Source organism: Desmodus rotundus, chromosome 2 (genome assembly GCF_022682495.2).
Source record: "Desmodus rotundus isolate HL8 chromosome 2, HLdesRot8A.1, whole genome shotgun sequence".
Taxonomy (NCBI): Eukaryota; Metazoa; Chordata; class Mammalia; order Chiroptera; family Phyllostomidae; genus Desmodus; species Desmodus rotundus.
This window is the reverse complement of record NC_071388.1, coordinates 181,802,596-181,828,576: the sequence shown is the minus strand read 5'-3', so window position 1 is coordinate 181,828,576 and position 25,981 is coordinate 181,802,596. Positions and strand designations below refer to the sequence as shown.

At 35.6% G+C, this 25,981-nt stretch overlaps 1 protein-coding gene across 1 annotated transcript in view; it reads left to right on the top strand.

Moving 5' to 3' along the window:
- C2CD6 (C2 calcium dependent domain containing 6) overlaps positions 1 to 25,981 on the top strand; it is a 78,572-nt gene that overhangs the window by 36,969 nt on the left and 15,622 nt on the right. Inside the window, exons 10-13 of the mRNA XM_045198128.2 lie at positions 1,684 to 1,789; positions 4,152 to 4,218; positions 6,772 to 6,815; positions 7,916 to 8,209. Of these exons, the coding sequence (XP_045054063.2) occupies positions 1,684 to 1,789; positions 4,152 to 4,218; positions 6,772 to 6,815; positions 7,916 to 8,209 (511 nt within the window). The remainder of the gene's footprint in view (positions 1 to 1,683; positions 1,790 to 4,151; positions 4,219 to 6,771; positions 6,816 to 7,915; positions 8,210 to 25,981) is intronic.

Sequence of the window (25,981 nt, the reverse complement as noted above, 5' to 3'; positions counted from 1 at the left end):
CTTGTCACATGATATTGTTGTAAATGTTGCCTGTAAGTTTTGGGGTTTGCTATCTAGATACTCTGAATATTTATTTTTTTATTATTTTAAATATATTTTATTGATTTTTCTATTACAGTTGTCCCATTTTTTTCTCCCCTTTATTCCCCTCCACTCTGTACCTCTCCTCCCACCAGCGTTCCCCACCTTAGTTCATGTCCATGGGTCATACATATAAGTTCTTTGGCTTTTCCATTTCCCACACTGTTCTTAACCTCCCTCTGTCTATTTTGTACCTACCATTCATGCTTCTTATTCCCTATACTTTTTCCCCCATTCTCCCCTCTGCCCCTCCCTGCTGATAACCATCCATGTGATCTCTATTTCTGTGATTCTGTGCCTGTTCTAGTTGTTTGATTAGTTTGTTTTTGTTTTGTTTTTGTTTTTTTAGGTTTGGTTGTTGTAGATATTCTGAATATTTCTACGTAGATGTTTGGGAAGATTCAAAAACTGTGCTACCTCTGCTGCCAGTATCTTTTTAAAATTCCCCTTTTTTGCCATATTTCACATTTATAAAAAATTTTCTGTAGGGGTAGTTTATTTAAACAACCCTCTATAAATAACAATTTTGTTTCTTTATTCATAATCCTTACTATTTAATTTTGTTTTGTCTTACTATGATAGCTAGAAGTCCAGTCAGTGTCTGATATGAATAGCAGGGCAGGGGGGAGATATCTTTGTTTTGTTTATGATCTTTAAAGACAATGCTTCTAGCAGTTAACAGTCAAAAGCATTATTTATATGGTTTTTTGGTAGATGTCTATACCAGCTTAAGTAAATTCATTCTTTTCTAGTTTTCTAACAGTTTTCTTTTTATTTTACTCATGAGTGGATGCTGGATTTTGCCATATGCTTTCTTTCTTTCAGTCAGTTAAATTGTATTTAAATTATATTTTTTAATGTTAATGTCAAAATATTCTTGTGTTCATGGAATAAATCCAATTTGTTTATGGTATAATATCTTTAGGACACTGGATTTTTTTGTACTAAAATTTTTTTTTATTTGTAACATTTGTATGTATGTTCATGAATGAAATTAAACTAATTTTCCTTTTTTGTCATGCCCTTGTTAGGGTTTATTATCATAAAATGAATTGGGAAACATTAACTCTTTTTCATTTAAGTCTTGCCAGTTATATCTGTAAATTTTTAAAGCCTTTGGATTAAAAGCTTATTTCTTGGATTATTTCTTGGATTAGAAGCTAAATTCCTATTTTTAAATTTAATTTACTGTGAAAGATACCATATGTATATTGAATAATTTGTAAAATACGTATATATAGTTTAAATAATGAAACCAATATGTATTGAATAATTTAAAAAACATGTATGTACGGCTTAAATAAAGGTAAAACCATTGCCTAGATATTTATAATTCAGGTTAAGAAATACAATATCCTCAATATCAGAAATGTGTTTCGTGTGCCCTCAGATGATTACATCTCTCTCCCCAACCCTCCCAGGTAACTACTACCCTGCTTTTTGTTGTAATCATTCCTCCCTCTTTGAGTATATCTTTAAACAGTGTATGTTGGTTTGCCTCTTTAGGACCTTTTAAAGATAGATCACTGTGTGTGTTCTTTTGTGAATCTACCATACATTTTTCTTGCTTTTTAAAATAATAACTCTGTTTTCTTTCTTTAGGCTGGAAAAAATGAAAAAAGAATATAGAGACCTGCATACATGGAGAGAAAAAGCTATGTATTTAGAAGGAGTTCTTACCCCCAAAGTGGAACATAATGAACTTAAGGTAATTAACATGATATGCTCTCCCATATGTAGCTTTTAATACTTTTTATTTTAAAAGATTATGATAATTAAAAATGATGATCAGATATTCTGTATATTTTTGATATAGAAAATGTTACTCATGATTCATGCACTTTATTATTTTGATAATGTGACATTCAATAAATATTGATTGATTATTTATAAGATCTAGTTTTTTAACAGCTTTGTTGAGATATAATTTGTATACATATAATTCACCCATTTAAAGTAGACAATTCAGTGGCCCTTATTATATTCACAGTTGTGTGTCCATTGTCACAATTAATTTTAGAACATTCTCATTACCGTGCAAAGAAACCCCACACCTTAGTTTATACCCTCCAAATGCCCATGTCTGCCAGCCCTGCCTTCTGTTTCTATAGATTTGCCTTTTCTAGACATTTTACATAAATGAAATCATACAATATATGGCCCTTTATGACTTGCTTCCTTCACCTAGCATAGTGTTTTCAAGGTTTACCCTTGTTGTATCATGTATCAAACCCGTAGTAGTGTGTGGGAAGCGATATCTCATTGTGTTTTTGATTTTCATTTCCTTAATGACCAGTGATATGAGCATCTTTTCATGTGCTTACTGGTCATTTATATATCTTTTTTTGATAGATATTTATTTAAATCAATTGCTGGTTTTTAATTGGATTATTTGTAGTTTTATTTTTGAGTCTTAAGAGTTCTTTATGTATTTTAGATACTAGACCTTAATCAGATACATAAGTAAGGTTTAATATTTAGAAATGCAGTCTAACCTATACATTTTTATCTGGCAATAAAGGACTCATAGGGATTTCAGTAGACAGATAAAACATTGAAATGAAATGGTATTTATAACATATTTATATATTCATGATTTTTAAACTTCTTTTATTATTACTATTTTTTATTGTTGTTCAAGCACAGCTGTCTCCATTTTCCCCACCACCACACCCCCCAGCCCCACCCAGCCCCATCTCTCACCCTCGATCCTACCCCCTTTGGCTTTGTCCATGTGTCCTTTATATATGTTCCTTGACGTCCCTTCCTCTATTTTCCCGTATTATCCCTCTCACTCCTCCCCTCTGGTTACTGTAAGTTTGTTCTTTATTTTAGTGTCTCTGGTTATATTTTGCTTGCTTGCTTATTTTGTTGATTAGGTTCCACTTATGGGTGAGATCATATGGTGTTTGTCTTTCACTGCCTGGTGTATTTCACTTAGCACAATGCTCTCCAGTTCATCCATGCTGTCATGAAGAGTAGGAGCTCCTTCTGTCTTTCTGCTGCGTAGTACTACGTTGTGTAAATGTACCATAGTTTTTTGATCCATTCATTTACTGATGACCACCAAATTACAACATACACAAAAATAAACTCAAGATGGATAAAAGACTTAAATATAAGTTGCGACACCATAAAAGTTCTAGAGGAGAACATAGGCAGGAAAATCTCAGATATTCCACGCAGCAATATTTTCACCAACATTTCCCTTAGAGCAAGGGACATAAAGGAAAGAATAAACAAATGGGACTTCATCAAAATAAAAAGCTTCTGCATGGCTAAAGAAAACACCAGCAAAATGAAAGGGGAACCAACCATATGGGAAAATATATTTGCAAATGATACCTCAGACCAGGGCTTGATCTCCCAAATATATAAAGAACTCACATGACTCCACTCCAGGAAGACAAACAACCCAATTAAAAACTGGGCAAAGGACCGGAACAGACACTTCTCCAAGGAGGACATATATTCATGATTTTTAATGCTTCTGCTGTAATCGGACAGAGTTGTGTTGCTATAGAATAATTTAATTAGCATATCAAACAGAATTGGTATTTTAGGGGAAATTTAGGGAATTCTTCATTAATGGGACTATGGACTTTGGGTTCTTATTCAAAGATCAGTATTCTATAAGAGCCAGTGATCACTCGACCTTATAATTCTTCTTGGAATTTTGTAGAGCCACAGTACTTTTCAACTCAAAAGCCATAATATATTTTAATAGAAAGGTAATCTGTTTCCTGGAGGTATCCTTATATAGGCCTTGAGATTACATTATGTCACTTATCTTGTAATCTTTTTCTCTCACACATCCATAATTTAAATATGCTATCAATTTTAGGTATCCTTTCCCTGGAATTTCAACTCCTAGCCAGGTCCATCTGTGCTGTCACAAAGGGTACCTCTCTTTAAAGTGCTGTTTGGTTTGCTTTCTTCACAAACAAATATCCTTCTTGTCTTCTGTAAATTTAAAAAAATATATTAAGAGAAGGCAGACAAAAATGTTTTAACTCTTTAAACATTTCACCCAATTTTTTTTGATATATTTTTCTTTCTTATGCTTCTAGAGAAGTTATACCAATGAGACCCTTGAAAGCCAGCTTGAAGAGAAGCCTGAAAATACTGTAACATCAGGTTAAGAAACTAATATACTTTATATATTTATTATTAAGATAATTAAAAACAGTGGTTGTATCACAAATATAAAATTAGTAATTTTCTTTAAGTGGATTTCATATTTTGATTTTGATAGGAAATATATGTACATTTCATTATAGTTTGGTACGTACTACTTATTTTATAACATTTCAAAGAAAAGGCTTAGACTTAATTCAGAGTTATTTTAATTTTTTAATTCTCCTTTACTCCTTAAGGTCAAGAAAAAAGTTAAATTTTAACTATGAGTTATGAAAAGGTATTTTCTGGAAATAAAGAACACACTGACAGTGACCAGAGGGGAGGGAGAGGGGGAGGGAGAACAGGGGAAAGAAGGGGAAGGGACAAACAAAGGAACATGAATACAGGACTTATGGGCATGGACAATGTGGGGGATTGACTATGGGAGTGAGGGTAGGAGCAGGGAAGAACAATGGGGGACACGGTGGGACAACTGTAACTGAACAACAATAAAAAAAGAAAAAAGAAATAAAGGTATTTTTGTTAAACATTGTTATCTGTAGAGCTGTTGGTCTATCATGTAGATGTATGTGTGTGTGAGAGAGAGAGAGAGAAAGGAAGAAGAGAGAGAGAGAGGAAATTAACATTAAATGTGTAAATATACCACAATTATCAGTAAGACTTTTTTCTGGTAACAGAATTTTTTTTCTTTATTTTTATCATCAACACTATTACAGATATCCCCATTCTTCCCCGCACCTTTACCCACCTCTACCCAGCCCCACTCCCCTTCTCTCTGGCCATCACCACACCATTGTATGTGTCTATGGGTTATGCATATATGTTCTTTGGCTAATGCTTCCCCTTCTTTCATCCAGTCCTCCCCTTCCCTGACCCCTTTAACAGCTGTCAGACTATTCCATATGTCCATGTCTCTGTTTCTATTTTGTTCATCTGTTTATTTTTCTCATTATATTTAATTCATAAGTGAGATCATATGGTATTATGCCTTTCTCTGACTGGCTTATTTCACTTAGCATAATAATCTCCAGGTCCATCTGTGCAGTCACAAAAGGTAAGATTTCCTTCTTTTTTACGGCCATGTAGTGTTCCATTGTGTAAATGTACCACAGCATTTTTATCTGCTCATCTAATGATGGGCACTTGGGCTGTTACCAGGCCTGGGCTGTTGTAAATGACGCTGCTGTGAGCATAAGAGTGCGTATATTCTTTTGATTGGTGGTTTGGGATTTTAGGATATATATCCAAAAGTGGGATCACTGGGTTCAACCAGCCTGGCAGAACCGTTGTATCTTTAGCCTACTCTTCACCTGAAACATTCAAGTTTTAGGTGTAGGGGAATCACATTTACCTCTTCAATATTATTTTGAAGATTGTAAGTTAATCTTTTTTAATCACCGGTGGTGGCCATCTTTTCCTTTTATAATTTATGTTTTTCTCACTTATCCAGAAAGTTTATTTAAGGCCCATTGGATCATCTAGTGACTTCTTTGCTTTTGGTGTTCCTTTGGCCTCCTATAGTTCTAGCTAACATTTATCAACCACAGTGTTCCAGGCACTTTACTTGGGTTCCATAAATCAGTCCTCACAGCAGCTGGGGGCACTGTTATTATTCACCCACCCACATTTTTTAAATGCTTTTTCTTTATTGCTTTCCAAATATATGTGCCACAATATGCTATTAAGATTTGTTAAATTGTTTTATACATCACTTGCATTGGAACCACTGGAGCAGCTGGTCAAATGCATATTCTGGGCCTCATACTTGGACCCACATTTTTACAGATGAGAAAGCTGAGGATCAAACCAATCAGTGGTCACACAACCATTAAATGATGAGGGTTGAATTTGAGCTTAGTCTGTTTGACTAAAGAGCTCAAGCATTGAACTGTATTGATGCTTGCATCTTACATATACTCATATCATACCTATAAGATGCCATTAGCCTCTTTTACATATGAGAAAACCAGGCTCAGAAAAATGAGCTAACCAAAATCATGCAGCTAATAATGACCATATAAATTTTTTTATTAAACTTACACATTCCTTTGTATCTGAGTTCTTTATTTCCTCTTTTTCTTTTAGGTTTTCCTTTTCTACTTGCTAAACATGTATTATTTGTATTTCCAGGAAAATTTTACAAGTGTTTTAGTTAGCCTTTCTTGAATGGTCCTTTTTTCATTGGTTTATTCTAATCTCTTTTTACAATCCTAATCTAATCATTGACCCTCTGGGATTTATTTTATTTCCTCTTTGCTTTTAACCAAATATACTCTACACCTGTTTTTGTGTTTTAATTGATGGATCTGAAATCTCATCACTTTATATCTTTTCATTTTATCTGCACTCTTGTACATTTACTACTCCCCCATCTTCCAAGAGATTCATCAGTCTGTGTTTACTAAATAGTGTGTGTTTGTATAGCTGCTTTGATTTAATTTTTCTTTGTTCTTGGTGAGAAAAACTATAATAATAATTTACTAATATATGTACATATAAATTACATGTTTATTTTATATATAATAAAATATTCTATTAATTTGTTAACAGATGTCCCTTTTGTAAATGAGAAAGCTGAAATTATTTCAAGTGAGGTAAGGGAAGTTGGAAGATGACTTCTAATAGTCACTATTTTTTGAAGGGATGAAATATTTATAAATGGAGAAATATTTATAGATGAAAAAAGCACTCAAGAAGTTATTCAGGTTATCCTGGTTATTTTTGTTGTGGCAATATATTTACAGTTACATGATTTAAGTAAAATTACACACTTAAAAAGGAAGTTTCAGCATAAAATAGTAGCATTTAAAAATATATAAAGATGGGGGACAAAAAGATTTGATGAAGACAAGGGGAAACAAGTAAAACAAAAGCATATAGTTTTTATGCACAATGACCTTAGAAATGGATACCACAGACCTGACCACTTTCTTTACTTTTTCTTATGGAATACTAATCTATTTTTTATAATACAAATAAGTAAAAATAGAGTTAACATGATATTATATGCTTTTTATCTAATTTTTCAGAAGGTGCAGTCCATAAAATAGTGAATCCCTATGTAAACCAATAAAAAATAAAAGGTTCTTCTATTATCACTTGACAAGTGGGATTTAATGATTTCCATCCTTGGGTCATTGGCTGCCAAATACCAGGTGAAGAGTCATATGTACTATTTTCCCCAGTCCCAGGAGAGAGCGAAAAAAGACAATATAGATAATTTTTCACAGAGCTAGATTTATTTAGCTTAACAGTCTTTTATTATAAGATACCATTCTTTGTAATATTTTCCTATTAAAATTTCCTTTGTAGTGTAGCTGTGATTTTTGACATGTGCTATTTGCTATTAAAATACCCTTTGTTTTATGATATACTGGTGGTAGTGTAACAATAAAATATTAGACCCCTCAATCTTCTTTTTTGAGATGTTGCTGATTTATAAAATCTGATATATGAGAACTACTGATTTATAAAGTAGTCTAATCATTTTCATGGATAATAGTCCACAGTTTCAGGAAAGTAGAGAATTGCTCAACTCTTTTAATAAGGATTGTCGTGAATTACAAATACTGATGGTAACTTGTTATGATAGGTATAAGGGTACAAATGATTTTAAGTCCAGTTTTGTGAGTTTTAAACGTTTTCTGGTCAGTAATGATTAATTGATAGCTTGTTTTATTGATATGTTTTGTAGTTACTGGATAATGATGATAAGAAGGGCCTGACTCTACCAACTTTGAACAAGATGGATCGAGATAACTCAAATGCTGTTGCTCCTAAAAGTGATGAATCAACAAAACAAGAAGATACTCCATTGCCCACTATTCCTAGCCTGACAATAACAGAAGAGTACAAAATATTACCTTTAGAGAAAGACCAGTCAGAACCTGCGACAGACAGAAAACTGAATAATGTACACTTTCAACCAGAAGTACAATTAAAAGATAACCATCCAGGTGTTCTCAAAACAGACTCCTCTGCATCAGAGGTAATGTTAAAAACTATTCCTAATAAATCCAAGTGGAATAAAGAGGATGAACTTAGCTTCATCTCCAACAAAAATTCAGAGGCAAAGTAAAAACCTAAGCTTAGCTAGAAGGAAGAGCACTGTTTAGTTTCCCCAGGTTCAAAATCAAAAGGTAGCTTTCGAAGCCAAGATCCAAAGCAAGACCTTGAACTAAAGGTATTTGCCCTCATATGAGACATATAGGACTAGGGAAAACAAAATTAATTCACTTAACATAAATAATTAAAAATGAGTAAATTGAAAATGCAATTAAATGTCTGTAAGTGGAAGTGTGTCTAAGTATATTAAACATTCCTACCCTATTTATATTCGTCAGGTAAGAAGGGAAAACTTTAAAGGAAAAATACAAAGTGACTAGAGATACCGGTAATAAAGGCTAGTCTCATGGGTTGATGTAAAATTCAGCTGAAAGTGTAACAACAATAACAAAATGTAAATTCAAAGGAAATTTAAAAGCCTGGGAAGTTATTTCAGTAGAAATTTTTACTAAAACTGTTATACAATAGGAAATAACATATGTTCTCCCTATTATAAATAATTTTATAGTTTAAAATAAGAATTATGTGAATGTAAATGTATAAGTACACCAGGGTAAAGCCTTTCTCAAGAAGACAGTTACTATTTAGACCTTTACATCTTATTTGAATTATTATTATAGGTAGCTCATAAAACAGTGAAAATATGTGTACTGGTCAGTGGGTAAACAATTCGAATTCTAAGTGAGGCTCTGCCTCTAAATACTTCAAGAAGCATGGGCACTTAAATTTCTAGACTTATTTCCTCATCTGTCATATGATGGGTCATGCTAGGTCATTTCTAAAGTGCCTACCAAATTCAAAAAGATATAATTTTATTATATATCTCTAGTTGGGGAATTATTCATAATTACCTACAACAACAACCCAACCCATGTAACTTAATAACATTCTGGTTTTTACTGAATGTGGAAGTAATACAGTCATTACAGAAAATTTTTAGCATTAAAAAGGCTAACTATAGTTGAGCCTGTTGGAAAAATGGGGCCACTAGACTTGATCAATGCAGGAGCTCAGACAACAGCGTAATGATTGTGGGGGGCAGGGGAGTGAGTGCAGGTGGAAGAAGGCATGGGGGATAAATGTAATAGCAAAAATACAATAAAAATAAACTATTAAAAAAGAAATAATAAATAAGTATTATAATATAACTCTAGAACTTAGATTATCCTCCTTCTCGAAGGGATATTGTTGTTAATTTTTGAGGACTGCAGTCATCTGTTTCTTTCCAAACTATTTTTGAAAAGATTGTATTCCTTGTCATTTCTGGTCAATCACTGAAGTCTTTGTTCCATTGTCTTGGTAGCCAAGTAACGAGGTAATGGATTTCTTAACATACCAAAATTTAGCTGTCCTTTCAAAATTAAACAGTCCCCTGCTGCTGTAAATTTTGTATTAGATTTTAGGGTTTGAAATAATTGATCTGTCAGTCTCTGACAATTTCTACTTGTTTCAGTAGAAGGACCAATTCTTTGAGCAGCCTACTCCATCATTTTCTATAATGTCACTTGTCCTTTCTTGATATATGTTTTCTTTGATATTAATCTTATTTTATCTTTTACATTATTAGTTTTTTTCCCCATGAGGCTTAGAGAGAACAAGAAGGGGTCAATAATATACAAAGGAATAGCATTCACAGTTTTTGTTTGTTTGTTTTGGTGCTTTAAATGTCCCCCACAACCTACTAATACAAAGTTTCAGCCATGCTAGTTGCCTCACCACCTTAGGTTGCACTGGTTAAATTGTAAATGAATTCTTATCCTTATGTAAGATAAAGCCAAATGGTAACATTGGATCTCATTTTTAAATTATTTATAGCCAGAAATAATGCTGTTTAAAATTCATATTGATATTTAATTATTGTTTCTATTAACTTTTTCTGGTGTTTTATTTCAGGGTTCCTATTGTTCCTTTAGCACATTGAATGAATATGTAAGGGACTCCGATCATGGAGGTATGTTATTATTTACATATAGTTGTAATTTTCAAATATTCAGTGAAATCAAAAACATGAACTGATATAAAACAATGATTATCAAGACTTTCAAAATGTAAATCACACTATTGTGATAGCTGGCATGAAAAATCTATGGAATTCCAGTATTATTGGGAAATCAAACAAAGCAAAATACAGGTGGCATTAAAATCCTAGTTTATTTTTTATGTAGTATAATATTACATAACCATTTATTATGTTTATCTGTGTTTACAAAAAATTTGGCTATGCTGGAGATCTATCAGTTAAGGAGTTGTTCACTGATATCACTATGAAGATGTTCAACGTATCAGTAAACCCAAAGGTGATAATCAAAATATTTAACAATTAGTACAGCATGAGCATGGAATAACCAAATCAGACAGTACTGCTGGGCCAGAGTTCTGGGGGCTTCCTGCTGTGCCGTATGGGGTTGAAGGAAATTGAAGAGTCCTGAGAGAAGGTAGTCAGGGCGATGAATGTAAGATGGGCTCGTGAGTATTTTTAAGTAGCAACTTTTTCCAAATTAGTACAGAAATGTTTTAATATTTAATAGTTGGAACAGTCATAACTGTGTTGTGACTGAATATCCATCCAGAGGAGACTGCAGTAATATAATTAAAATAAGAAGATAACCAGAACGCTTGACAGGGAAGAACAGGCAAACATATTTCTTTGTAACATGCAAGCATCCCTGCGTTGTAGAGAGTATTCTCTGACTATTGATATATGGGGAAAAGTATCAATGAAAGTGTAATCGAGAAGTATATTTTTATTTTATAATTTTTTAATTTTATTTTTTAATTACAGTTGACATTCAGTATTATTTTATATTAGTTACAGGTATACAGGATGGTGGTTAGACAATTACACAATTTACAAAGTTATCCCCCTGATAATTCAAATACCCACCTGGTACCGTATATCATTATTACAATATTATTGGATATATTCCCTGTGACAATTTACATCCCCGTGACAATTTTGTAACTACCAATTTGTAGAGAAGTATATTTTTAGAACAAAGTACCCAAAAGAGAAATTTAGTGTATCTTGAATAGTTCAATAGTTGAAAACAAAAATAATTAGAAATTAATGTCTTAACCATGTTTTTTGTATTTATACATATATACATGTATGTATATGTATTAACACATCTGTTCTATACAATAACAGTTCTAAAAACATTTTGGGGTTTAGAAAGTTGTTTTGGAACATATGATATCAGTTTCAGAACTAACACTTTAAATGTCAGGAAAAATTGAAAGTATACCTAAGTTATTATTTATTCTATTGTAGAAGAAAAAGGGACCATTGTGAGTAACATTCAATAGTAATACGACATATTGGGAGATTGGGATACTTGGGTAACCACAATATGATTTCTGTAAAACTTTTATTCTGATATCCTCTGGATTCTTCTAACCCTAGAAGAACTTTGGGAGCAAATCTAATAGAACATCAAGCAAACTCCTTATTCTGTTATTTCCAACTAAACTATTAATGAGGATATAAACTGGATCTCACCCCTGCCTATCCACTAACTACCTCTGTGATCTTAGGCTATCATTAGCGTAGATATGATCTTTAGTTGAACATAAGTCTTAAAAAAAGCCTTAATTTTCCCATTTTAAAAATGAGAGTGGAACTAAATACTAAAAAATAAGTATTTGAGTACTTCCTGTGGTTGCCTTATATTGCATTATTTAATCATCATCACTTTGTAAACACTTTACATATATTAATTTTTTCTTTTTTTAATATATTTATTGATTATGTTATTACAGTTGTCCCATTTCCCCCCCTTCACTCTATCCTGCCCACCTCCTCCCTCCCACTTTCCCCCCCTACAGTTCATGTCCATGGGTCATACATACAAGTTATTTGGCTTCTACATTTCCTACACTATTCTTACCCTCCCCCTGTCTATTTTCCACCTATCATGTATGCTACTTATTCTCTGTACCTTTCCCCCCTCTCTCCCCCTCCCACTCCCCTGTTGATAACCCTCTATGTAATCTCCATTTCTCTGGTTCTGTTCCTGTTCTAGTTGTTTGCTTAGTTTGTTTTTGTTTTTGTTTTAGGTGAGGTTGTTAATAATTGTGAGTTTGCAGTCATTTTTACTGTTCCTAGTTTTTATCTTCTTTTTCTTAGATAAGTCCCTTTAACATTTCATACAATAAGGGCTTGGTGATGATGAACTCCTTTAACTTGACCTTATCTGAGAAGCACTTTATCTGCCCTTCCATTCTAAATGATAGCTTTGCTGGATACAGTAATCTTGGATGAAGGTCCTTGCCTTTCGTGACTTCAAATACTTCTTTCCAGCCTCTTCTTGCCTGTAAGGTCTCTTTTTAGAAATTAGCTGACAGTCTTATGGGCACTCCTTTGTAGGTAACTGTGTCCTTATCCCTTGCTGCTTCTAAGATTCTCTCCTTTTGTTTAATCTTGGGTAATGTAATTATGATTTGCCTTGGGGTGTTCCTCCTTGGGTCCAGCTTCTTTGGGACTCTCTGAGATTCCTGGACTTCCTGGAAGTCTAATTCCTTTGCCAGATTAAGGAAGTTCTCCTTCACTATTTGTTCAAATAAGTTTTCAATTTCTTACTCTTCCTCTTCTCCTTCTGGCACCCCTATGATTCAGATGTTGGAATGTTTAAAGTTGTCCCAGAGGTTCCTCAACCTCTCCTCAGTTTTTTGAATTCTTGTTTCTTCATTCTTTTCTGGTTGGATGTTTATTTCTTCCTTCTGCTCCAAATTGATTTGAGTCCCAGTTTCCTTCCCTTCATTGTTGGTTCCCTGTATTTTTTCTTTATTTCACTTTTCATGTCCTTCACTTCTTCCTCTCTTTTGTGACCATACTCACCCAATTCTGTGAGCATCTTAATTACCAGTGTTTTGAGCTCTGCATCTTATAGGTTGGCTATCTCTTCCTTACTTAGTTGTATTTTTTCTTGAGCTTTGATCTGTTCTTTCATTTGGGCCATTTTTTTTTTGTCTTGGCGCGCATGTTACCTAAAGGGGCGGAGCCTTAGGTGTTCGCCAGGGTGGGGTAACACTGGCCGCTGCACTGTGACGCTGGCCGCTGGGCTCTGACGCTGTACATGGGGGAGGGGCCAAGGGAGAGTAATGGTGCTAGCTCCACTCTCTGCCGGTTTTCAGTCACTCCCTCCACTGCCCACAAGCAAATAGGGCCTTTCTGGTGCTGATTCCCGAGAGTGTGGGCTTGTGCACACTCTAGGCCCCTGTGGATCTCTCCAATGAACTCTCCCATGAAGCTAGGAGTTTCTCCTGCTGCCGCCCCAACCCCCCACAGGTGTTTTCAATCAGAGGCCGGAGGCTTTATTTCCCCGTGCTGGAACCCTGGGTTTTGTGGTCCGCCTCACTCCCCCGCAGTTCCTCCCAGTTTATCTATGCTCAAATATGGGGCCACAGGGTCTGCCAGCCACTCCCTTGTGGGGTCTGCTAGCTGCAGCCTGGCCTGCCCCGTTCCACAATCTGCCACCTTGCTGGGTCCACCAGCCGCCGCCTTGCTGCAAGTCGTCTCCACCCCGACTGCCCATCTTCGCTCCTCCTACCGGTCTGGATGAATGTTTCTTCTTTATCTCCTTGGTTGTTGGACTTCCATACAGTTAGATTTTCTGTCAATTCTGGTTGTTTTTTGTTTTTAAATTGTTGTCCTTCTTTTGGTTGTGCGAGGAGGCACAGTGTGTCTACCTACACCTCCATCTTGGCCGGAAGCCCTACATATATTAATTTATTTAATCTACTTATAACCCTGTGAGATCAACACTAATATGCCAGCTTTACACCTGAGGCAGCTGAGGTAAGGAAAGGCTGAGTAATTTGAAAATTCTGTAGAAAGCAGGGGAAACAAGCCAGTATCCCAGTCTGTGCTGCTGAGTGAAGAGCCTTTATGTGAAGCAGTGTCAAATCAAATGCAGACTTGGAAAGAACAACTATGGTTTGTCTTTTTTTTTTTTAAAAAAAAGCAAAGGCCTAGAGTGGAAAACAGGGCTTATTTTCTTACTGTTCACTCCTATCTTGCTCTTAGGCAGGCCATTAACTTCACTGGATTTTTTTTCTCATTTTTTAAATGAGATAGCTGGTTTTAAGACTGTGGGATCTCCTATTTATCTAAAAGTCCACCTTCCTGAACATAAACTATTTGAGATTTCTAATATATATTTTAAATGGTTTTTTTGTGCTTTGCATTGCACTTTTCAGTTTACTCATGCAGACCAGTTTTATATCATTAAACCAATACTTCTTATATTTTATATAATGTACGTACTTTATTTTATACAATGTACGTAGATACATTATATAAAATAAAATGCAGTTACATTAAAGACTTTACTTAGTAGGGCTCATGTAGTACTCCTGCTGAATTCATTGAATTGTCTTACCTGTGAAAAGATTAAAGGTATGTGCCTAGCTCAGTTACTTTGCAGGTACTTTCATAGATACTCTCTGACTGCTGATGTTTATACACATGCATTTTCCTAGAACCACAATTCATTGAAGACCATGGTCATTCCGCTCTATACTTTATAAATGCTTTTCATTTATTACATAAGAATTCTCTCTAGGGTCATGAATTGAGTTCTTAAGGAAATGGCAGTGTTATTCATGACAGCTCTCTAGAATGTAGATTACTGTGCACACAGTTTTACGGAGTGGGGTAGTATAATAGATGTGTGATGGAAGATTACCCGAGGACTGCTAGAGGATAGGCTAAAATAAGGCTCCAAGAAGGATGAGTAAAAGCAATCTTTTAAACATCCAGTCAAGCACAGCTTTGAGTAACATGCTTCATTTTTTTTAGTTTTATTTTTTTAAATATACTTTATTGATTATACTATTACAGTTGTCCCATTTATTTCTCCCCTTTATTGCCCTCTGCCCTACACCACCCCCACCAGCATTTCCCCACCTTCCTTCATGTCCATGGGTCATGCATATAAGTTCTTTGGCTTCTCCATTTCCTATACTATTCTTAACCTGCCCCTTATTCCCTGTACCTTTTTCCCCATTCTCCCCACTCCCCCTCCCTGCTAATAACCCTCCATGTGATCTCCATTTCTGTGATTCTGTTCCTGTTCTAATTGTTTACTTAGTTTGTTTTTGTTTTACATTCAGTTGTTGATATTTGTGAGTTTGTTGTCATTTTACTGTTCTTATTTTTTATTTTCTTTTTCTTAGACATTTTTCTTTAACATTTCATATAATAAGGGCTTGCTAATGATGAACTTCTTTAACTTGACCTTATCTGGGAGCACTTTATCTGCCCTACCATTCTAAATGATAGCTTTGCTGGATACAGTAATCTTGGATGTAGGCCCTTGCCTTTCATGACTTCAAATACTTCTTTCCAGCCCCTTATTACCTGCAAGGTTTCTTTTGAGAAATCAGATGATAGTCTTATGGAAACTCCTTTGCAGTTAACTGTGTCATTTTCTTTTGCTGCTTTTAAGATTCTCTTATCTTTCATCTTGGGTAATGTAATTATGATGTGCCTTGTTGTGTGCATCCTTGGGTCCAAGTTCTTTGGGACTTTTTGAGCTTTTTGGACTTCCCGGGAGTCTATTTCCTTTGCCAGACTGTGGAAGTTTTCCTTCATTATTTTTTCAATTTCTTACTCTTCCTCTTTTCCTTCTGGCACCCCTATGATTCAGATGTTGGAATGTTTAAAGTTGTCCCAGAGGTTCCTCAACCTCTCCTCAGTTTTTTGAATTCTTGTTTCTTCATTCTTTTCTGGTTGGATGTTTATTTCTTCCTTCTGCTCCAAATTGATTTGAGTCCCAGTTTCCTTCCCTTCATTGTTGGTTCCCTGTATTTTTTCTTTATTTCACTTTTCATGTCCTTCACTTCTTCCTCTCTTTTGTGACCATACTCACCCAATTCTGTGAGCATCTTAATTACCAGTGTTTTGAACTCTGCATCTTATAGGTTGGCTATCTCTTCCTTGTGTAGTTCTGTTTTTGGAACTTTGATCTGTTCTTTCATTTGGGCCATATTTCTTTGGCTCAGTGCCTGTTACATAGTAAGGGGTGGAGCCTTAGGTATTTACCAGGGTGGGGCAACCCACTTTGCTGCATTGTGGTGCTGTAGGTAGGGGAGCGGTCCGAGAGGGAACAGTGCCACTTGCTGGTCTCTCAGCTGGCCTTCAGTCACTTCCTTCTCTACCCACAAGCAAATAGGGCCTTTCTGGTGCTGATTCCCAGGTGGGTGGGTTTGTGTACATTTTAAGAACCTGTGGGTCTCTCCAACAAACTCTCCTGTGAAGCTGGGAGTTTCTCCTGATGCTGCAACCCTCACAGGTTGTGATAGTTAGAGGTTTTGAGGCTTTATTTCCCTGCGCTGGAACCCTGGGTTGCATGTTCTGTCTTGCACCTCAGTTGTTCCTCCCGGTTTATCTGCACACAAATGTGGGACCACCCCATCTGCCACCTGCCGCCTCCCGCACCCCAGTCCTCCAGGCATCGCTTTGCCACAAGTCCTCTCCACCGTGGCTGCCTGTCTCTGCCCCTGCTACCAGTCTGGATGAATGTTTCTTCTTTAGCTCCCTGGTTGCCAGACTTCCATACAGCTTGATTTTCTGACAGTTCTGGTTTTTTTGTTTTTAAATTTATTGTTGTCTTTCTTTTGGTTGTGTGAGGAAGCAATGTGTATTTACCTACGCCTCCATCTTGGCCTACGTGCTTCATTTTTAACAGCCACAAAAACATTCAGAACCACCTAGAGTGCAATGATGAGTTGTTTGTTTAGTTTTTACTTTGTTTTTTGAACTGGCATTAAGAGCCAGATAAGTAGAAGTACTCAATACAAATATTGACTATAGTGTGACTAAAAGACAATCTTTCGTGTACATGAAGGTACAGAGCATGATGACATTTAATACTAATCACCTGTATGCATTTTAACAATACTGTTGAAAATAGTAATTGGAGTTATTAGTGACAGACCAAAAGGTACGATGTGTCAAAGATTAAATGGAGTAGTAATGATGCTAACAGTAACAACAAAATTGGCATTCATTTTCTGCTTATTATGAATCACCCAACAACCTATGAAGGAGAATCTTTTTTGTTTGACTTATAAGGAAACTGAGAGAGTCAAGATAGACTTTGTCCAAAGTTAGATGGTTTGTTAGTTGCAGAGACAATCTGAGAACAGGTTGTCTGTCTGGCTCCAGAGCATGTGCTCTTAATAGCTGTGCTACGCAATCACTGGTTAGAAACATTTATAGAACATGTTTGTCAAATGCCACAAGGCTCAACTTATTTATGTAATTATTAATTTTTTCCAGATAATACCTATGGATGGCTAAATACAAATAAAAAAGGAAAATCAGTAAGTATACAATATATCCTTTAAAACCATTGTTTGTTTTGAATTAATATTTCATTTTACATCTATTTATCATTTATTATAAATGTATAGATTATTGTAAAGCAATGTAAATATAACATTAACTTTAGCAGACTACACTATTGAATTCATTACTTCTCCTTCCCCCAAAATAGCTATTGCTTAATAGGCAGCTCGCAATATTACCAGGAAAGCATAGACTCTCTGCCATCTATTGTGATATGAACCATTTCAAGGAGCCATTTTCCTCATCCCAATTGCCCATTAATGCTTGAAATTAATTATATTAGATTCCTTTCTTTGAAAATTTCTAATTGTTCAAGATTCAACTGTCTATATGCCAGGCTACCAGCAGTGTTTCAGAAATGGAACAGGGCTTCTGAGGCTTGTGATGAGGACCAGGCAAGAAAGAAATGCTGAGGTGAAAGGTGAGAAGAAGAGAAACAAAAGCTTGTTCTACTTCATATTTTGCACTCAGTAGATAAGAACTGTGCTCACACAAGGGAGAAAATTCTAAGCCCTAAAAGAAGTATCAGTGCTTTTCCTTGCAGTTTCTAATGACTTAATTGCACTAACAGTTACAGATGATCTGGCTCAAGATCAGGCTCGACTCCCTATTAACTATGGCGCCTCAGGTGATTTGGCACCAGAACAGTATCCCATCCTCGATAACTGATTATGTGGCCACAGCCTTTACAAATTTGGGGCAAGATGTTTATCTCACTCATCTTTCTATCTTCTGGCCCTGGCCCAGTGGTAAAAGTGGTCACCTGATAGATGCTGTATTTTGTCTATTTGCCATGTGTGCTTTGGCTTATTGCTGTTACCACTAATAGTTTCTGTGAACCGACTGCCCTGTGACTTTCCCTAAAGGTGTTGGAAGTGATGAGCAAATGCTCACAAGTATGCTCTATTTTCCTACTCCCAGATATACTACATTCCTCACTCCCTCTTAGATAACCTGCAGCCAAGGCCAAAGGCCACCTGTGGGTGTGGGGAACTGTACTCCATGACTCTACAAGGATCCAGGTTGTGGGTGTCAGGGCCCGGGGAGGGAGGAGGGTGTTCAACTCAGCTAAAACCCTGCACCATGATGAGTATAAAACACACACAAACACATACACAACATTTACATAATTGGTATACAAAAGTTTACCACTTTACAACACGCAGAAGAAGAAAAGATACATGAGAGATAAAAGAAAGGGGTACTTACGGCATTAGGGAGAAGCACAGTGGCTAATGAAAGAGGAGAAAGGACAGCTTTCACATATATCAATAGAATAGGAAGCAAGATGAAATCTTCTAATTCCTAATGACATCCCAATTTATCTTACAAATCATTAATCTGATATTACTACTGTCTAAAGTAAAAATTGTTACTCTAAGAGTATTGAGCAATTAAATAACAGTGCTAAAGAAACCTATGAGTCCTCAGAAGTTTTTTATTAAAATATGAAGATACTTCGGTTCTGCCAAGATGGAATAGCCCTGTTCCTCCCAGGTGTGTGGGATGGCACTCCCACTGAGCCACCTGGCCAGGACTAAGGTAGATTTTCTTTAAATGACAGGATTTCCTGTATGAAGTCAATATTATATGGAATTTTTACTCCGAGGACAAATCAAGCATAATTTTGGCATTTCTATCTCTTTTCTTGAGAAAATTAGCAAAGCCCTTCTCCAGGTGTGGCTTGAGAGGTCTACATTATAGTACATTTAATACCAATTGTAAAAATAGCAAATGAGATTACATCAAACTTAAAAGCTTTTGCGCATTAAAAGGAACAATAAATAGTGTGAAAAGGCAACTTATGCAGAGGGGGGAAATATTTGCAAGTCATTTATCCAATAAAGAGTTAATATCCAGAATGTATAAAGAACTTCTATAACTCAATAACATAAAAACAAGTAACACAATTACAAAATGGGCTGAGAATTTGAATTGATAATTCTCCAAAGAAGATATACAAATAGGCAACAAGTGTATGAAAAGATGCTCACCATCACTAATTATCAGAGAAATTCAAATCAAAACTACAATGAGATATCACCTCATTAGATTTTACCCAAAAAAGAAAAGTATTGCAAGAATGTGAAGAAACTGGAATTCTTGTGCACTACTGGTGGGAATGTAAAATTGTGCAGCTGCCATGAAATCAGTATGGAGGTCCCTTTAAAAATTAAAAATAGAGTTACCATACAATCCAGTGATCCCATTTCTAGGTATGTATCCAAAATAATTCAAAGCAGAATCTCAATGAGATACTTGCACACCAGTGTTTATTGCAGCATTATTCACAGTAGCCAAGAGGTAAAAACAACCCAGATATCTATCATAATGTGAATGGATAAAGAAATATGGTATATACAGACAATGAAATACTATGTAACCTTTAAAAAGAAGGAAATCAGATCACATGTTACAATATGGATAAACTTCAAGAACATTGTGCTAAGTGAAATAAGCCAGTGGCAAAAGGACAAATATGTATGATTCTACTCATACTCCCATATACCTCCCATCTTGTCATTTCTGCATATGACTATCTCTCTATGTATTTAGCTAAATGCAAGTTTATATTGATGTTTCTGATTCTGTTCCAGTATCACAGAGTTCATTCCAGCCTTCCTTTCTTGTTTGTCTGTAATGGAACTTCTCTCTCCAAGATGAGAAATCTGGACCTCCTCATTCACTGTCTATTTAATTATTTATTCAACCCCAATATATATACAAAGCATTTTCAGAATTACTAACTTGTACTATACCCATGAAGAACAGATTTACCTACTAGAGTACGTAGAATATTTGCGTGCAGTTCATTTTATGTGTAGCCCTACAATTTCCAGTCAAAACCTCCAGTACCAAGGTCCATTGCTTTTTTCTCCCACTCCCTTCAGTGGGGTGATATTTTACATTTGTACTAGAGTTAGATTAATTGGTTACTGTCCACATTATTGCTAATCCCCAACATCCTTTTTTATTGTTTTGAGTTTAGTTTGCATACATTAATATTTACTCTTCGTGAAATATAGTTCAATAATTTTGACAAATGCATAGTCATGTATTTTAGTTATTTAAACAATTTAAAAAATATTGTCTATTTAAGTTTTTTCATTCTACTTGAGTCAGTTTTGCAAAAAGACTTTCCTGTATGCCACCAGCATTTTTCCAGACTGTGTATCATGATTAACCATATGGTTCTGCATCTTAATTTTTCACTTATTGTCACATTGTTTATTCAGCCTATATATCTACTTCATTACTTTAAATGGCTAAAATGTTTTTACTTTAATACTAATAGCCAATATTTTCTTTTTTAAAATATATTTATTGATTATGTTATTACAGTTGTCCCATTCCCCCCCCCTCACTCCACTCCATCCTACCCACCCCCTCCCTCCCACATTCCCCCCCTATAGTTCATGTCCATGGGTCATACTTATAAGTTCTTTGGCTTCTACATTTCCTACACTATTCTTACCCTCCCCCTGTCTATTTTCCACCTATCATCTATGCTGCTTATTCTCTGTACATTCCCCCCCTCCTCCCTCCCACTCCCCTAATAATAGCCAATACTTTCATCACAAGTTACTATATGAGTGCCTTAATGTAGTAACTTATTAAATCCTCACAACAGTCCAATGAGGTAGATACTATTACTGTATGTATTTTATATATGGGAAAATGATGGATGGAGGAGCTAACTGATTATCTAAGGACACCTAGCTGTCAAGTGGTGAATCTGGGTTTGGAGCATAGATAGGCAGGCTGGCTGTGGCGTCTGTGCTGCGAACCACTAAATTCTGCTGTCTCTCATTGTGAGCCTGTACAACAATTATGCACTCAATGCCCTATTAAGAATGACTTTTATTATTTTTCACATATTTAAACCTTTTAAAAAAATTAAAGCTCTACTCACACAACATCCCCCCTGCCCCCAAATTCAGTCTGCACAGAAGGGTATAAAATAAAAAGTGAAAGTTGTCCTTCCCTATCTATAACCACACTACCAGTCTCACTTCCCCAAATGACTAATTTTAACAGTTTGCTTTATAGTTCTCCCAACAGGTTTCATTATATTTTTAAATTATGTAGTTGAAACTCTATTTGATTTTTCAACTTACCAACTTCAGGTAGAGTGTATTGATACTACACTTGGAAAGATGAGTAATTTAGAGCATTTGTAATATTTCATACCTTCCCTTTATAATTTTTCTCAGTTTTATTAGACATTACTTTTATTCTAATGGTTATCTATAAGGCTTTAAGAATTATATTTAACATATTTCTTGGGCCCTGGCTGGTGTAGCTCAGTGTGGACCTGTGAACCAAAGGGTAGTTGTTTCGATTCCCAGTCAGGGCACATTCCTGGGTTGTGGGCCAGGTCCCCAGTATGGGGCATGTGAGAGGCAACCACACATTGATGTTTCTTTCCCTCTCTTTTTCCCTCCCTTCCCCTCTCTCTAAAAAAAAATAAATAAAATCTTAAAAAATATATTTCTTGGCATGTAAATGAATAAACATTGTCTACCAGTTTCCTTCTGTGAATGATGAAAAAGATTTTTAAAAAGATATCATTTTCCTGTCTCCTCCATCTATTACTTTTTTGTTATTTATATATTGTAATTTCTTTGTCAAGTTTTATAAGACTTACGTTACGTTATATTGTTGTAGTAAAATGTCCCATGCTTTGTTAATACATTGAGTGTATTTTAAATCCAAAAAATTCATTTATAGATTATTATAATTTAACTATTAATCACCACTGAGCCAAGTAGTGTACATGATAGATCCATGGAGAGTAAATGTCACATTTCTGCTTCTAGCCAAGATGGAGTTACAGGGACCTGATTTACCTTTCTGCTTTAAAAAAATAAACAACCTAGAAAAAAAATAAGGCAAAGTGGTTTTCAGACATTGCAAAGAAGGCAGCATAAGACTGTAACTCCTTATGGAAGGAGGCAAGCTGAGCCTTAAAATTGCACCAGTTTATTCCTTGAAGACAGAAGCCCCAGGAGGGGGAACCAATGGAGCTTGGAGTTCTCATTGAGTGGAGGACATAGAGATTGGATTTTCATGAGCAGAGGCAGAGTTTGTGGAGTAGAGACCAAAGAGGAAGGAATTATAGAGCAAGAAATCTCTAGATTACCATGAAGGAGTTCACTTTAAATCTCTGGCTGAGTACCGATCTGAGTGGTGAACCACTGGAGGTAAAGGAAAGAACAAGTGAAAAGGATTAAGTAGAAAATGCTAGGGATTCCCATAGCTAACAATGTTATTTTCCCATGTCAGAGGGGAAAAACTTGTAACAAATGTGATAGCAAATAGAAAGCCATCACCTTAGTTGAGAAGCTAAGTTAGCCCTATAATAAGCCGCATCCACCAATAAGGCCTAAAGGTAAGCTCAGCTGATTACAAGTAATTTAAATGTGCATCAGAATAAAATCAAACACTATATTAGAGAAGAAAACAAAGTCTAGCAACCAAAAATATAAAATTCACAATTCTAAACATTAAGTAAAAAATTACTGGCGTAAAAAAAAGCAAGAAACCATGATCCATAATGCAGGGAAAGTCAGTCAATAGAAACAGACCTAGAAGTGACAGAGAAGATGGAACTAACAGAAGATAATGTTAAAATAAATATGATAAATACAGTTCATGTGTTCAAGAAGGTAGAATACACATGAACATAATGAGACAAATGGAAGGTATGAGTAGATCAACTGTAATTTTTAGAGATGAAAAATAGAATGTCTGAAATGGATTAAAACCTTTATGGGATTAATAGCATATTAGATGCTGCAAAAGATGAGACCAATGGGTCAAAAGACGTAAACTGTACAAAATAAAGCACACTGAGGAAAGAAAGACTTTTAAAATACAGAGCATCAGTAACTTGATTGAAAATACCAAGTGGTGTAACATACATGTAATTGGAGACTCATAGGGAGGGGAAACTGAAAAATGTATTTGAAGAAGTAATGGCCATTTTTTTCATTTTGATGAAAAATTATAAACTTACAGATTCAAGAAGCTCAGTAAACCCCAAGGAGAATAAACGAGAGAAAACCATGCTAAGGCATATTGTAATCACATTGCTGAGAACAACTGGTAAAGAGAAAGCCTTAAGACACTTGATGGGGAGTGAGAAGCGGAAGGTACATTTATTATAGAGCAGGGGTCCCCAACTCTTGGGCCACAGACCAGTACCAGTCCATAGCCTGTTAGGAACAAGGCCACACAGCAGAAGGTGAATTTGAATGTAATGTGCTTGAATTATCCTGCAACCATGCCCCCAACCCAGGTCTGTGGAAAAATATCCTCCATGAAACTGGTCCCTGGTGCCAGAAAGGTAGGGGACCACTCTTATAGGGGACCAAATATAATAACTATAGCAGACTTCTTGTTAGAGACTATGAAAGGCAGACGACGATGGAATGATATCTTCAAAGAAATGAAAGGGAAAAATGTCAAACTAGAATTTTTAAACCAGTGATAACATCTTTCAAAATAGAAGGTAAAATAAATATCTTTAACAAATAAAAGCTGAGAGAATTCATCACTTCAGAGCCACCACATGAAATTTTAAAGGGGAGTGATGACTACACAATAGTGGACTAAGAAGCTCCAAGTTCTGGTTCCACTGAAAAACACTGAAAAACAACCAGAAGCTCTCTGAACCAACTTCTTAGGATCTGTGGAAAACAATAAAATGTTTACAGCAAACAAGCAAAACCCAGTCAATAAAAAGCCATCTTCAAATGGTAGGAAAGTTTAGTGGCATTTGTACTCAGTCTTGCTCATCCCCCTTCCAGGATGGCAGCACTCTTGGTCTTCGGCAGTGTCAGACCAGTTCCCTTATTAAAGTAGAGAGAGCACAGCAGACCTTATTGCAAATTACTCTGTGTGTGTTCTGACATGACCGGGGATAACTGAAGGACTGACTGGTTCATGTCTTACAAAACTTGGAATGCAAATGGGAAAGCTGTGGACACTGGTCATGGACACTGCAAGGAAACTCCAAAACTGCAGATACTAGGGTTAAGAGGTTCTGGGTAAAGACATACAATACACTATCTTAAGGTCCATAGGAGTCAGCTTTTCATATTCAGACTCAACTTTTATTTGTTATAAGTCTATTTAGAGTGTTTGTTTCATTTGAGTCAGTTTCAGTAGTTTGTCTCTTTTAAGGGATTTGTCCATTTCATCTAAGTTATCTAGTTTGATGGTTGTGTGTCAAATGCTGATAGTATTCTTTTATAATCCTTTCTATTTCTGTAAAATTGGTGGTACTATCTCACTTTCATTTCTAGTTTTAGTAATTTGAATCTTTCCTTCTTAGTCAATCTAGCTAAAATTCGTTAATTTTGTTCATCTTTTCAAAAACCAATTTTTAGTTTCATTGATTGTTCTCTTTTCCCTTTCTTTTCTTTATTTATTTCCACTCTAAGTTTGCTCTTCCTGTTCTATTTCTGCAAGGTGTAAGTTAGGTTGTTGATTTGAGGTCTTTCTCTTATTTTTTTAATTTAAGATTTTATTTATTTATTTTTAAAGAGAGGGGAAGGGAGGGAGAGAGAGAGAGAAACATCAATGTGTGGTTGCCTCTCATGTACCCTCCACTGGAGACCTGGCCTGTGACCCAGGCATGTGCCCTGACTGGGAGTCAAACCAGTGACCCCCTGGTTCACAGGCTGGTACTCCATCCACTGAGCTACCCCAGCCAGGGCACAAATCTTTCTCTTATTTTAAAGTAAGTGTTTACAGCTATAAATCTCTCTTTAGCAGTGATTTCACTGCATTCCATCAAGTTTTGGTATGTGGTGTTTTCACTTTCATTTGTGTCAAGGTATTTTCTAATTTCCCTTGAGATTTAGTCTTTGACCCATTGGTTGTTTAAGAATTTTTAAATTTCTACATATTTGTGATCTTGGTTTTTTCTATTTTTGATTTCTAGCTTCATTGCATTATAGAAGACTTGGTGTGTATGGAAGTTGTGGGATTGTTTTAGAATTATGTTTAGTTATGAGTAACAAAAACTTATAAACAGTGCCTTAAATAGTGGTGCAGTGATTTCATGATGTCATCAGGAACCCAGAAATCCTTTCTTTTTGGACAGCTATCCTCATCATGGACAGGTTACTGTAGATAACACACAATGGACTCTATACCTCCAGGCAGCACAATTACGAGGTCTGTCCAGAAAGTGTCTAGCCGTGTAACATGAAAAATAGAGACATTTACTGAAAAAGATACAAGATAGAAGAAACATTGCACACAGGACAATGACCCCTCAGTCCCCTTCAAAGTGGGTACCTTGGGACCTCACACAGTTCTCCCAATTGCCCT